The sequence below is a fragment of the Vidua macroura genome, chromosome 12 (assembly GCF_024509145.1).
Source record: "Vidua macroura isolate BioBank_ID:100142 chromosome 12, ASM2450914v1, whole genome shotgun sequence".
Lineage (NCBI taxonomy): Eukaryota > Metazoa > Chordata > Aves > Passeriformes > Viduidae > Vidua > Vidua macroura.
The window spans coordinates 2,365,421-2,377,356 of record NC_071582.1 but is presented as its reverse complement, the minus strand read 5'-3'; the positions used below and the strand labels follow the sequence as shown (position 1 = coordinate 2,377,356).

The 11,936-nt window shown below is 51.6% G+C and overlaps 1 protein-coding gene across 1 annotated transcript in view; it reads right to left on the bottom strand.

The window, feature by feature from the left end:
* Positions 1–51: 51 nt before the first annotated feature.
* Positions 52–11,936, bottom strand: part of EDC3 (enhancer of mRNA decapping 3) — a 29,411-nt gene continuing 17,526 nt past the window's right edge. The window contains exons 5-7 of the mRNA XM_053988121.1: positions 6,424–6,577; positions 4,735–4,952; positions 52–3,196 (exon numbers count right to left, since the gene is read on the bottom strand). Of these exons, the coding sequence (XP_053844096.1) occupies positions 2,862–3,196; positions 4,735–4,952; positions 6,424–6,577 (707 nt within the window). The 3' untranslated portion in view covers positions 52–2,861. The remainder of the gene's footprint in view (positions 3,197–4,734; positions 4,953–6,423; positions 6,578–11,936) is intronic.

Here is an 11,936-nt window from a genome sequence, read left to right as displayed (position 1 = left end):
GGCAGCAGAAGGTTCTAGAAGGAGAGCAGACAAATAAACATCTGCACACAATAGCACACATGAAGAGTTGCACTTTATTTCAGGGCGTGGTCCCCCGCAGTGGCAGGAATTGGTCGTTACAAACATCAGGTCACAAGTGGGGTCACAAGCAGTGCCAGGGCACAGTGATTGTCACCTGTCACCACAGCGGGCCCAGAGCAGCACCCAGGGGCAGCTGCTGTGCTGGGGGGCAGGTGGGGGTAGAACTATCCCAAACACAGCTACAACAGCGCTCCCTTCTCGGAATTAACTCTGGCACCGTGGTGCTGGTGATGAGGACACCCAGAGCCCGTTCTGGGTCTCTGAGTGCTCCACAAGAGCTGCTACCTCACGTTCCAGGTGAGTGAAGCCAAGAAACATCTGCAGTGAGGGGAAGAACAGCCAAATACCCAAATCTATCAGGCAGTGAGCACAGCCCCACGCTGCCTGCTGTGCCCTGAACCCTGCACGGATTTGGGAGTGGGAATCCCGTTCCCTACACTGTGGCTGAACCCTCCTGTTGTGCAACACTTTATTTTTTTTTAGTTCAACGTGGGGAAGCGTTTCAAGGCTGGCAACAACCGGGGCCTTGGTGCTTCCCAGAGCTCCATCCCTGCAAAAACACCATCACCTGCCCCAGTGCCTTCCAGGCAGGGCAGCTGCACCCTGGACGATCCCTGCCCTGCTCCTGCTCTGTGTGTACAAGCTACAGTTCAACAGCAAAACCCAGAAAGGGCAGGAAAAACCTGCAGAAAGCAGAAATTGAAACAGCAAGTCTCCTGCTGAGTGTCTTGAGCAAAGAGAGTGAAAGTAAGGGGACTAAAGCTAACACTGACTACAGCAAGAACCTTTTTAACCCGCTGCTGCTCCCAGGTGAAACAGCCAAAAAACAAAGAAAGGCAGAGGGAAACCTTGTGTTTGTGTTGTGAATAACCACCACACTGCCGTCCCGTCCCAGTCCGAAGCACGGCCCGGTCGGTGCCACCGCAGCTGGGGCTGAACCGTGGGGCACAGGTGCCCAGGATGGAGGGCAGAGCCCCCTGGCCAGCAGTGGCCGAGAGCAGCTGAGGGGAACCAGGGCTGCAGCCAGCCAGGGCACAGCCCCTGGTCCTGCTGAGGTAGATATGGCAACATGCAGGGGGCCAGACCTCGGGGTGAGCCGGGGCTCAGCAGCCTCCTGGGCCCTCCACACTGCCAGGCTCGACCCGGTAATCGCTTCCTTCCATGCAGGGAAGGCTCTTCCTCCTCCTTTGACAGCCCTGGCCTTTGTTCTAACAGAGGAAAGGAAAGATGAGTGCCTGACTAAAGCCCCAGCTCGGGGCACAAGCAGGTCTGTGGGGCTGGTCCCACCCTGGACTGGTCCCTGTGCTTCAGCCTCCCAGAGGATGCGGCTGCCCGGGACAGGGGCAGTGCCCGGAGCTCTCCCCGGTGCCAGAGCAGGGCTGGGCCAGGTGGAGCAGCCTGCAGGAGCCCTGGGCATGGGTGAGGAGTGAGAGGAGGAGCAGAGCTCCCAGCACTGCCCACACCCCCAGCTCCTCCCGAGGAGCAGCTCCCTGGCTGGGTGGGTGCCCAAGCTGATTGCCAAGGCCAGCGAGCTGGTGGCCCCTCAGCTCGTCCCTGCTCCGGGCACTGCACCCAGGCCAACGAAAGGAACACAGGAAAGGATAACTCAACCTTTCTGGCCAGGCACGGGACAGCAGAGCAGAGCAGACTTCTGATGGAAATCCCGCCCAGGATCTCTGGCACAGCCCTCCAGGAGCACAGCAGCTCCCACCACGGCCTCTCCTGCCAGCAGACAGGAGCCAAACCCACCCCATACACAGGCTTTGATTCCAATGGGAATGAACAGATCCCAGAAGTGAGCTACTTCCCAAACCATACCAAATGTAGCAGGGATGCTGGAAGGACAGGGGAGCTTACCTCAAACATCACCTGCACCACACAGCACCCAACAACCCCAGAGCAACCCTGCCCTGCCCTGCCCCACTCCCCCAGCCCTGGAGCAGCCACTTGCTGGGCCAGCACAGAGAAAGAACGGAAGAAAACAACCCCAAACCCCAGGAGGATGCTGGAAAAGTTCTTTTCCATACCAGGCCTCCACCCCACAGAGCTGGGCTTTGGCCACAAAGTGAACAAAGAAAAGCCAACAGTACATAAGCAGTAAGGCCTAGCTGAGCAAGGACATCAGTGCTCCCAGAGCATGTGGGAGCCTCTGGCTCCTGACACAGGCTCTCCAAACAGGGAACCCTCTCCGTGAGGGGCAGGACGGGCTGGGAAGGAGAGGGAGCTACAGCTGCCTTCTGGAACACAAAACAGGGATGGGGCAGTCAAAACCAACACGGGAACCAAATGAGATTTTCCCTCCACTCAAGGGATTTCTACACAATCCAGGGGTGCTGTTCCCACCAGGATGTCCTTGCTGGGAATACTCAACCAGAAGGACCTGAAACATCTCAAAGCTCCAAACCACCCTTATTTGTACCATGTGCCAGCTGGGGCTGGGCAGCAGCAGGGGACAGACACCATGGTCCTGCACGCTCCTTCATCCCACAGCACGAGAGAATGAAAACGGCTTTGCGGGAACAATTCACTTCCTCTTCCTCCTTTTTTTTTTTTTTTGTTTGTTGGGTGTTTTTTTTCCATTTCATTTTACGATTATTCAATTTTTTTCTTTTTAAATACACAGCGTTTCTTCCAGAAGGCGAACCCTCCAGAACTTCACATCCTTTCTTTTTTTTTTTTCCTTAAGGCGTCACCGGAGTCGACCAGCCGGGATCCAGCGCACAGCTTGGCTTTCACAGAGCTCCTCCTCTCTCCCTTCGCAGCCAGGGGCTGCAGGGGCTCTAAGTGGAGTGCAGGGGGATGACAAACTTGCAGCCAAAGGGCGAGTGGTAGTTGATGCCCACCTCCTGAAAGACCTTCTGGGGAATGCCAATGTCACAGAGGTAGACGCGGCCCGCGCGCTCGCCCAGCGGCAGCGGCAGCCCCAGGGCCAGCGACCACTTGGCGTCGATGCCCAGCTCCATCTCGCTGATGGGGGGGTCTATGCTCAGCACGGGGGCACGGTTCTGGTTGGCCCAGTCCACCACTGCTTTGTACCAAGGCTGGTCTCTCAGGAAGGCATTCTCGTGACAATCCAGGCAGTTGATCACTAAGTCAACCGGGGTGTCTGGGAGGTCTGGAAGAAACACACACACACGGCTGAGAACCAGCGGCACCACCAGCAGATTTAGGGTTTGGCTTCCGCTCTCGCTGCACAGCCTGGCCTCACCCGCTGATACTGCCATCCTTCCCCCACACAGACCCATCCTGAACAGCTCTCCAGCGCTCTGGGAACATCCCCAGCCTGGCAGGTACAAGACCTCACCCAGTGACCAGCTCGTGAGCAGCCCCAGTGCCACTGACGCGCCAGTGCAGGCAGCCCAGGGGAGCAGTGGGGCTCTCTCTGTCCATCAGAAAGGACCATTTTCTATTCCACAAGGTGAAAATAAGGCTGGCTTTTGGAACACACCAACTGTGCTGCACTGCTGCCTGCCCCACAGAGCTCTGTCGCTCTCAGCTGCTGCATTCCTTCACCTGCTGCATTCCCCTCACCTGCTGGATCACAAAGTCCTTTGTGCAAAATCATGGAATGGTTTGGGTTGGAAGGGACCTTAGAGTTCATCTCATCCCACCCCCTGCCACGGGCAGTGACACCTTCCATATCCCAGAGTGCTTCAAGCCCCAACCAGCCTGGCCTTGGACACTTCCAGGGACCCAGGGGCAGCCACAGCTGCTCTGGAAAACCTGTTCCAACCTTTCACAATATTTTATAATAGCAAGTAGCTCTGTCAGCACAGCACAGCCCTAACTCCCAGCTTTGTTTCTCCCCAGAAATTCAAATGAAGCAGCTTGGAAAACAACTGGTGAAGTGCTAAGCAGAAGCCAGCACTTTCCCAGGAGCTGTTTATTCTAGGGAATACCGAGATGGGAATCCTGACAGCTGCTGCAAGTGGCTCAGCAGAGCTGGCTCCTGCTTTGCAGCAGCAGCTGGACACTCATTCCCTCCCAGCTCCAACATGCTGAACAAGGCAGCCCCTTATCCTACCAGAACACTTCCATACAGCAGCTCTTCTTGATCTGTTCCCACCCGAAACATCTGTGGCAGCACAAGCACTCCTCTGTGAGGCTCTGAGTGCCTGCTGTCCCTGCAGCCTCTGGGCAGCCACCCAGGCGTGGCAGTGCCACTAGATGGTGCCAGGGCAGCGGGCAGAAGCCAGCCCTGCTCCCCCTGGAGAAGTCAGTCCTGGAGAAGCCAGCCCTGCCCCCCCAAGAGAAGCCAGCCCTAGAGAAGCCAGCCCTGCTCTCCCAGAAGATGCCAGCCCTGCTCTCCCAGGAGAAGCCAGCCCTAGAGAAGCCAGCCCTGCTCTTCCAGGAGAAGCCAGCCCTAGAGAAGCCAGCCCTGCTCTCCCAGGAGAAGCCAGCCCTAGAGAAGCCACCCTGCTCCCCCAGGAGAAGCCAGCCCTAGAGAAGCCAGCCCTAGAGAAGCCACCCTGCTCTCCCAGGAGAAGCCAGCCCTAGAGAAGCCAGCCCTAGAGAAGCCACCCTGCTCCCCCAGGAGAAGCCAGCCCTAGAGAAGCTACCCTGCTCTCCCAGGAGAAGTCAGCCCTAGAGAAGCCAGCCCTAGAGAAGCCACCCTGCTCCCCCAGGAGAAGCCAGCCCTGCTTGGCCACTCACCTTTGACGCTGGACACCTGCTGGCCTTGTGTCTTGCTGAACAGGTTGAGCTCGTTGGTGATGGACTCCAGCATCTTGACGAAGTTGGGGAGGAAGAGGATGACGTGGACGTCGTGGTTGGAGAGGTGCCGGCCGCAGCTGATGCCCTGGGCGCCCTTCACGTGGGGGCCGCAGAGCAGCGCCACCGTGGGCCGCTGGTGCACGTTCTTGGGGTTCAGTCTGAAACAGAGGCAAAAAAAAAAAGGACCGTGAGCAAACCCCAAAGTCTCCTACCTTCTTCCTGCATGAGAAAAAAAACTTTAAAAAAAAAAAAAAAAATCAGTAAGATGCAAATTGCCAGGTGTTCTGCAAATCTGCCACCGCTCTCCAAAGCAACCCACATCCTTTTGTGGTGCTGACGCTGCTCTGCCTGCATGTTCAGAGAAGCTCAGACTTGTTTGGGTGGAAGGGACCCTAAAGGTCATCCACGTGAGCAGGGACACCTTCCACTACCCCAGGCTGCTCCAAGTTCTGTCCAACCTGGCCACGGACACTCCCAGGGATGGAGCAGCCACAGTTGTGCCAGGGCCTCAGCACCCTCACAGGGAAGAATTTCTTCCACATATTTGACCAAAATTTCCCCTCTTTAAGCTCCTGATGAACCCTCTCTGGCTTCCTCATAGGCCCCTTCAGATACCTGAAGGTTGTTCCAGCCTTCTCTTCCCCTTCTCTGCACCCACTGCTGAGAGCACAAGGTCCCAAGGATTGCAGGAGAAAGCTAAAAATTTGAGGTGAGCTTCCCCATCAGAGAAGTCACAACTAAAAAAGAAGAAAAATGATCCCTACACTCTAAGCTTCATCAACTGCACAATAAAGTTAATTTGGCCTGGAAGGCATCAGGGCTTGCAGCAGGAATTTCAGCTGCCTGTGTGCCATCAGTCAGTGCTCTCCATAAAGTGAGCAGGTCCTGGTAAAGAGCTCCTGAATAAGAGATCAGGTCCTGACAAAGAGCTCCTGAATAAGAGAGCAGGTCCTGACAAAGAGCTCCTGAATAAGAGATCAGGTCCTGGTAAAGAGCTCCTGAATAAGAGATCAGGTCCTGGTAAAGAGCTCCTGAATAAGAGAGCAGGTCTTGACAAAGAGCTCCTGAATAAGCTGATGGAGACTGAAGGGTTACCTTTCTTTTTGAAAGCAAATAATCTGGAGCAGCTATCAACAGCACAAAAACACAGGTGCAGTTCCTGCCCACAGCAACAGCCACGGAAGCAGAGCTCTTCAGGAGTCAGCAAAAGGCACTGAGTGCACTCCAAAGCTGCTGCAAAGAGCAGGATGTGCTCAGGTGAGCTGCACATGCCTGAAAAGCTGAGTTAGCCTTGCAAAAATCCACACAGCATTGTCTTCATGGGCTGCTTTCATTGACAGTGAAGCTGTGACACACTGAAATTTTATTGACAGGCTGAAATTGTAATGTGCCACATCAGCAAAGGGAAGGCTCCTTTCTGTGCAGAAAGGAGCTCATTCACACATTCTGCAGTGGCTCCATCCACCTCAGGCAGCACCCATGCAAAGCTCAGCTCCCCAAACAACCCCCAGTGAGGGGGAAGGAAAATCTCAGCTGTGCTTTGTGTGTGAGCCAAGAGCCAAAAGTGGCAGCAGGGAGCTGAGAGGGCCCTGTCAGCCCCTTCCCTCCCCCCAGAGGCCCCAGCTGTACCTGTTGGGCCCCCCCAGGAGGCTCAGGGCCATCTGGCTGGCACACACCCCTGTCATCTCCAGCCTCCTCTCCAGGGTCAGCCCGTGCTTCTCGGCCACCGCCAGCAGCTTCTTGTGCAGCTCGTAGGACACGCTGGGGACCACCAGCCCCGAGTCTGGGGGGCAGAAACAGGGGAGGGAGGCACAAATGGGGACAGTCAGACACCTCAGAAGAGTGGCAGGGAAAAGGCTTGTTAACTGCTCACCCACGTTCCTTCCCAGGCCACCAAATGAATCCAAATTATTCTCAGTGAGGCAGAGACAGCTTAACACAAGTGCTGGCTTAAAATAACACTTCCACAAAAGTTCTGTGGGAAATTTTAGTAACACGAGGGCTGAGAAGGCCTTTGGGACTTACAGATGGAGTATTAAGGTTTTTCTTCATGGTCTCCAGGCCAACAGTGTTTTAACCCACCAAAAAGTGGCCCTGAACACTGTGAAAGTCAGAAGAGCAGCTGTGAAGTGCCAGAAAAAGCCTGGATGTTTTATGCCTCCTGACACTGGTCCCCAAAATCCCAAGATGACAGCAAAACAAGCCATCCCACATTTGCTGGTAGGTGTTCCCATGCCAGAAGGGCTGCTCCAGACCCAGCAGATGGATCACAGCACACAGAGGCAGCAGGGAAATGCTCAAAGGATAAACTCTGCAGAAAAACACCTGCCAGGTGCTCTGGAGAGCCTGGGCTAGCGAGCTGGGAAATGCTCCAGCATTTGGATCAAGAGAAAAGCAACAAGAGGGGTTTTGTGAAGTGCTGGGAACTGCCCAGCCTGGCCTGGGACACTTCCAGGGATGCAGGGGCAGCCACAGCTTCTCTGGACAACCTGTGCCATCCCCTTAGGGGATGGCCCCAGAGCTGGAGCACAGCTGCAGCACGAGCAGCTCTCAGCTCCTTCTCTTCCCAGGAATGCCAGCTGAATCCAGCAGGCAGCTCCCACCCTGAACAGGCAGAGGAGCTGCACCATGGAGCAAAAAAGGCTGAGGATTAAGAGCAGTGCCTGCTACAGGAAACATCAGGGCAAAAAGTGGGAGCTCAGTCCCTCCATCAGCATCTCTCCTCCCAGCTTCCCCAGTGCTCAGCAGCCCTGTGTCACCCTCACACTCCCCCTGGCCCCTCTGCCTTTGCTGACAGTGGCCCCCTGCGTGCTCCTGGTAGCCCATCTGGGCTGGGGCTGCCTGTGCTGCTGGTAAAGAGCTGTGGGAATGTGACAGGGCTGGTGGAAATGCAGAGGGACACAGGCAGTCAGGCAGTGCTCGTGCATCCACCCCGGGAGCAAAGCCAGCCATTCCTCCTGGGCTGGGCTCCTCTGCACACAGCAAACACAACTCTCACAACCAGGGGCCAAATGAGAAGAGCAGCGTGGATTTGAGCTGTGAGGAATTATCTGTGCTGCTGTATTCCCCCAGGCTGCCCCAGCCTGCTGGGTTACGAGATGTGGCTGGGGTGTGTATTCTATTGCCATCTGATAGAGCTGGGGTAGGGATCTGCTGTTCATTGGGCAGTTTTCTTTATCTCTTCCACAACCAATCCTCCCTCCAGGAGATACCTTCTGTTCATGGGCCATTAATTATTAATTATCTTCTGTTAATGAGCCATTGAGTGTCCCTGCATGTGATAAAATTCCCATGGGGAGCTGCTCTGCCCAGGGGGAGGAGCCAAGCATTCCTACCTGGATACAATCTGAGATTTTGGGACACCACAGCAGCCTTTGCCCACTGCATTCCCACAGGAGCAGCTTTCTGCCCCACTGCGCTCCCACAGGAGCAGCTTTCTGCCCCACTGCATTCCCACAGGAGCAGCTTTCTGCCCCACTGCACTCCCACAGGAGCAGCTTTCTGCCCCACTGCATTCCCAGAGGAGCAGCTTTCTGCCCCACTGCATTCCCAGAGGAGCAGCTTTCTGCCCCACTGCATTCCCAGAGGAGCAGCTTTCTGCCCCACTGCATTCCCAGAGGAGCAGCTTTCTGCCCCACTGCATTCCCAGAGGAGCAGCTTTCTGCCCCACTGCGTTCCCAGAGGAGCCCAGGCCCATCTCCAGCAGCCCTGGAGCTTCAGAGGAAAACTCCAGCCTTGTCCAGGATCCTGCTCCAGCAGAAGCACAGCTGGCACTGCAGGAGGGCTGAGCCCCCATGGAATGGCACTGCTGCCACCTCCCTGACCCACGGGGTGTTCTCAGGGCCTGCTCTCACTCTGGCAGTGTTGTTTTGTATTACTGCATTTTATTTAATTTTTATTTTCTTCCCTAATAAAGAACTGTTATTCCTGCTCCCATATCTTTGCTGAGAGCCCCTTAATTTCAAAATGACAACAATTCAGAGGGAGGGGGCTTGCATTTTCCATGCCAAGGGAGGCTCCAGTCTTTTCAAACTCAGACTCCTGTCTTTTCAAACCAAGACACCAACCAGCCAGCCAAGCTCCAGCAGAAATGGGAGGTTTTGCACATCCTGGGGTGTTGGAACCCTGCGTGCTGAGAATTTTAGATTTTCTCTGTTGAAAGACACAGACACTCAAGAGAACACTACATTTGACCTCAAGCTGATAACAGTGAGATTGTAACAGTGAGATTATAAGTGTGTAATTCAAATAAAAGTGTGTAACATCTCATAGTAAAAAACTGAGAGTTTTAAAGTTTTAGTTCTGAGTTTTTAGTTTTAAAGTCTTAGTTTAAACGGAGAGTTTAAAGTTTTAAAACATAGTAATATATTAGATTTAATATACAGTAATATATTTTAAAATATAATAATATAAAGCTAAGATAGAACTTTTAAGGTTGTGACTAGTCCTTCACGAATTTAAGCAGTATTATATAATTGAACAGAAAAGTCCACATTACAACTAATTACACAAGTAATTAGTTATTAAGTTAAAAGCAAAAATAATTCAAGTGTCACTTCTTAATTAGATAGTTTTTCCTTAAAAGACCTTGTAGAGAGAGATTCTGAGCCATTTTATAACTTGTTAATGAAATGCTGTAGAACTCACAGCTTGTAAGAGTGTAATATAAATAAAAATTAATAAACATCTGAGTCCAAACACAAAATACCATCGCTATACATTTAATCCCAACCCAACCAAAACAAACAAAAAAACCACCAAACACAAAAAAACAAACAAAACCAAAAGAAACCCAAAACCACATAAAAACCCCACAAAAACCAACCGAAAAACAAAACAAAAAACCAACAAAAAAAACCACCCAGAAACCTCAAAAATACCCTAAAAAACCAAAAACATCCAAAAGCCCCCCAAAATACCTAAAAACCCCTCATAAAAAAGCCCCCAAAATCCCCAAATCAACTAAACAAAAAAAAACAAGTAAAACATCCAAAAACCCCCCAAAAAAGACCCAAATTAACAAAAAAAAAAATACCCTCACAAAAAAATAGCCCAAAAACCAACAAAAAATGCTCCCAAAAAACCCCAAAAATCTAAACCCCAACACAAAAAAAACCTCCAAAACCCCCCAAAAAACCACCAATCAACCAAACAAAAAAAAACATGAAAAACATCCCAAAACCCAAAAAAAACACCTAAATAACCCAAAAAAATCTAAGTGTCACTCTGCATGTCACAAAATTGTTCAGTCTATATCTGCCTTGTGGTTTTGTTTGGTTTTTGTTTTTTTTGTTTTTTTTTTTTTTTTCAGGTAGCTGTAAAATACATTTATTTAACATTAAAAGACCTGGGCTAATTTATTTTATTGCCTTCATTAGCAAACAATAAAAAAACCCCCAAAAAACAAAAAAAATGCCCCCCAAAAATCTAAACCCCTCCAAAAAAAAAAAAAAAAACCAAGACACCCAAAAAAAAAAAAACCCCACAAAAAAAAAATAACCAACAAAACCCCCCAAAAAAACCCCAAAAAAACCCACAAAAGAAAGAAACCCAGAGCAAAAGGAAACCCTGCTGAGCCCATGCCAGTCTAAACCCTGCATGCCAGTCTAAACCCTGCATGCCAGTCTAAAACCCTGCATGCCAGTCTAAACCCTGCATGCCAGTCTAAAACCCTGCATGCCAGTCTAAACTCTGCATGCCAGTCTAAACCCTGCATGCCAGTCTTAAACCCTGCATGCCAGTCTAAAACCCTGCATGCCAGTCTAAAACCTGCATGCCAGTCTAAACTCGGCATGCCAGTCTAAACCCTGCATGCCAGTCTAAAACCCTGCATGCCAGTCTAAACCCTGCACACCAGTCTAAACCCTGCATGCCAGTCTAAAACCCTGCATGCCAGTCTAAACCCTGCATGCCAGTCTAAACCCTGCATGCCACTCTAAACCCTGCATGCCAGCCTAAACTCAGCATGCCAGTCTAAAACCTGCATGCCAGCCTAAACTCAGCATGCCAGTCTAAAACCCTGCATGCCAGTCTAAACCCTGCATGCCAGTCTTAAACCCTGCATGCCAGTCTTAAACCCTGCATGCCAGTCTAAAACCTGCATGCCAGTCTAAACCCTGCATGCCAGTCTAAACTCAGCACGCCAGTCTAAACCCTGCATGCCAGTCTAAACTCAGCATGCCAGTCTAAAACCCTGCATGCCAGTCTAAACCCTGCATGCCAGTCTAAACTCGGCATGCCAGTCTAAACCCTGCATGCCAGTCTAAAACCTGCATGCCAGTCTAAACCCTGCATGCCAGTCTAAACTCAGCATGCCAGCCTAAACCCTGCATGCACCCAGCTCAGGCCAGACCTGTGTCCCCTCCACATCCTTCCCTCAGCCAGCAGCTCACACCTCATGCAAGGATCAGCCTTTCCAGGGAAGCAGTTTTTGCCAAACAGTTGCATTTCCCAGTAAATAAAGAGACAGCTCAACAGCAGCCAGCTCAAACCACTGATGATGTATTTAGGAGGGATTCACATGTGGAGTCCCAGGGATGGACTTAGCTCAGCCACAATCACCTGGTAAGTTCTATCAGCTCCAGGTTTTCACTTTTGCTTGGAGCAGCCTTTACCATGGGCTGGCTGCCTCCAGTGGGTTAATCTGAGGCACTGATGAAGTGGCATTTAGCACGCCAGCCTGTCCTAATTGCTCCCTCTCAGGAGCAGGCTGAAATGCCAGGAGAACTTCCCTTCTCTGCCCTCACGCAAGGTCCAACCAGTCCGACTGGCTCATCAAAAGCAGGCCCAGGGAGTTAAATAAACTCTGGCAGAGAGCAATCAAGGAGGCGACGTGTAAACCCACAAACAATAACACCACTGCCACAAAACTGAAGCTCTGCCAACTTTAATTATGTTTGCGTTGGACAGGGCATCTTTATTGTTTGCTAATGAAGGCAATAAAATAAATTAGCCCAGGCCTTTTAATATTAAATAAATGTATTTTACAGCTGCCTGAAAAAAAAAAAAAACCAAAAAAAACCCCAAACAAAACCACAAAGCAGATATAGACTGAACAGTTTTGTGACATGCAGAGTGACACTGGGTGGATAAAAACATCCCAAGCCAGCAGAAGTTAAAGAATTACGAGTTTTTCCCCAAAC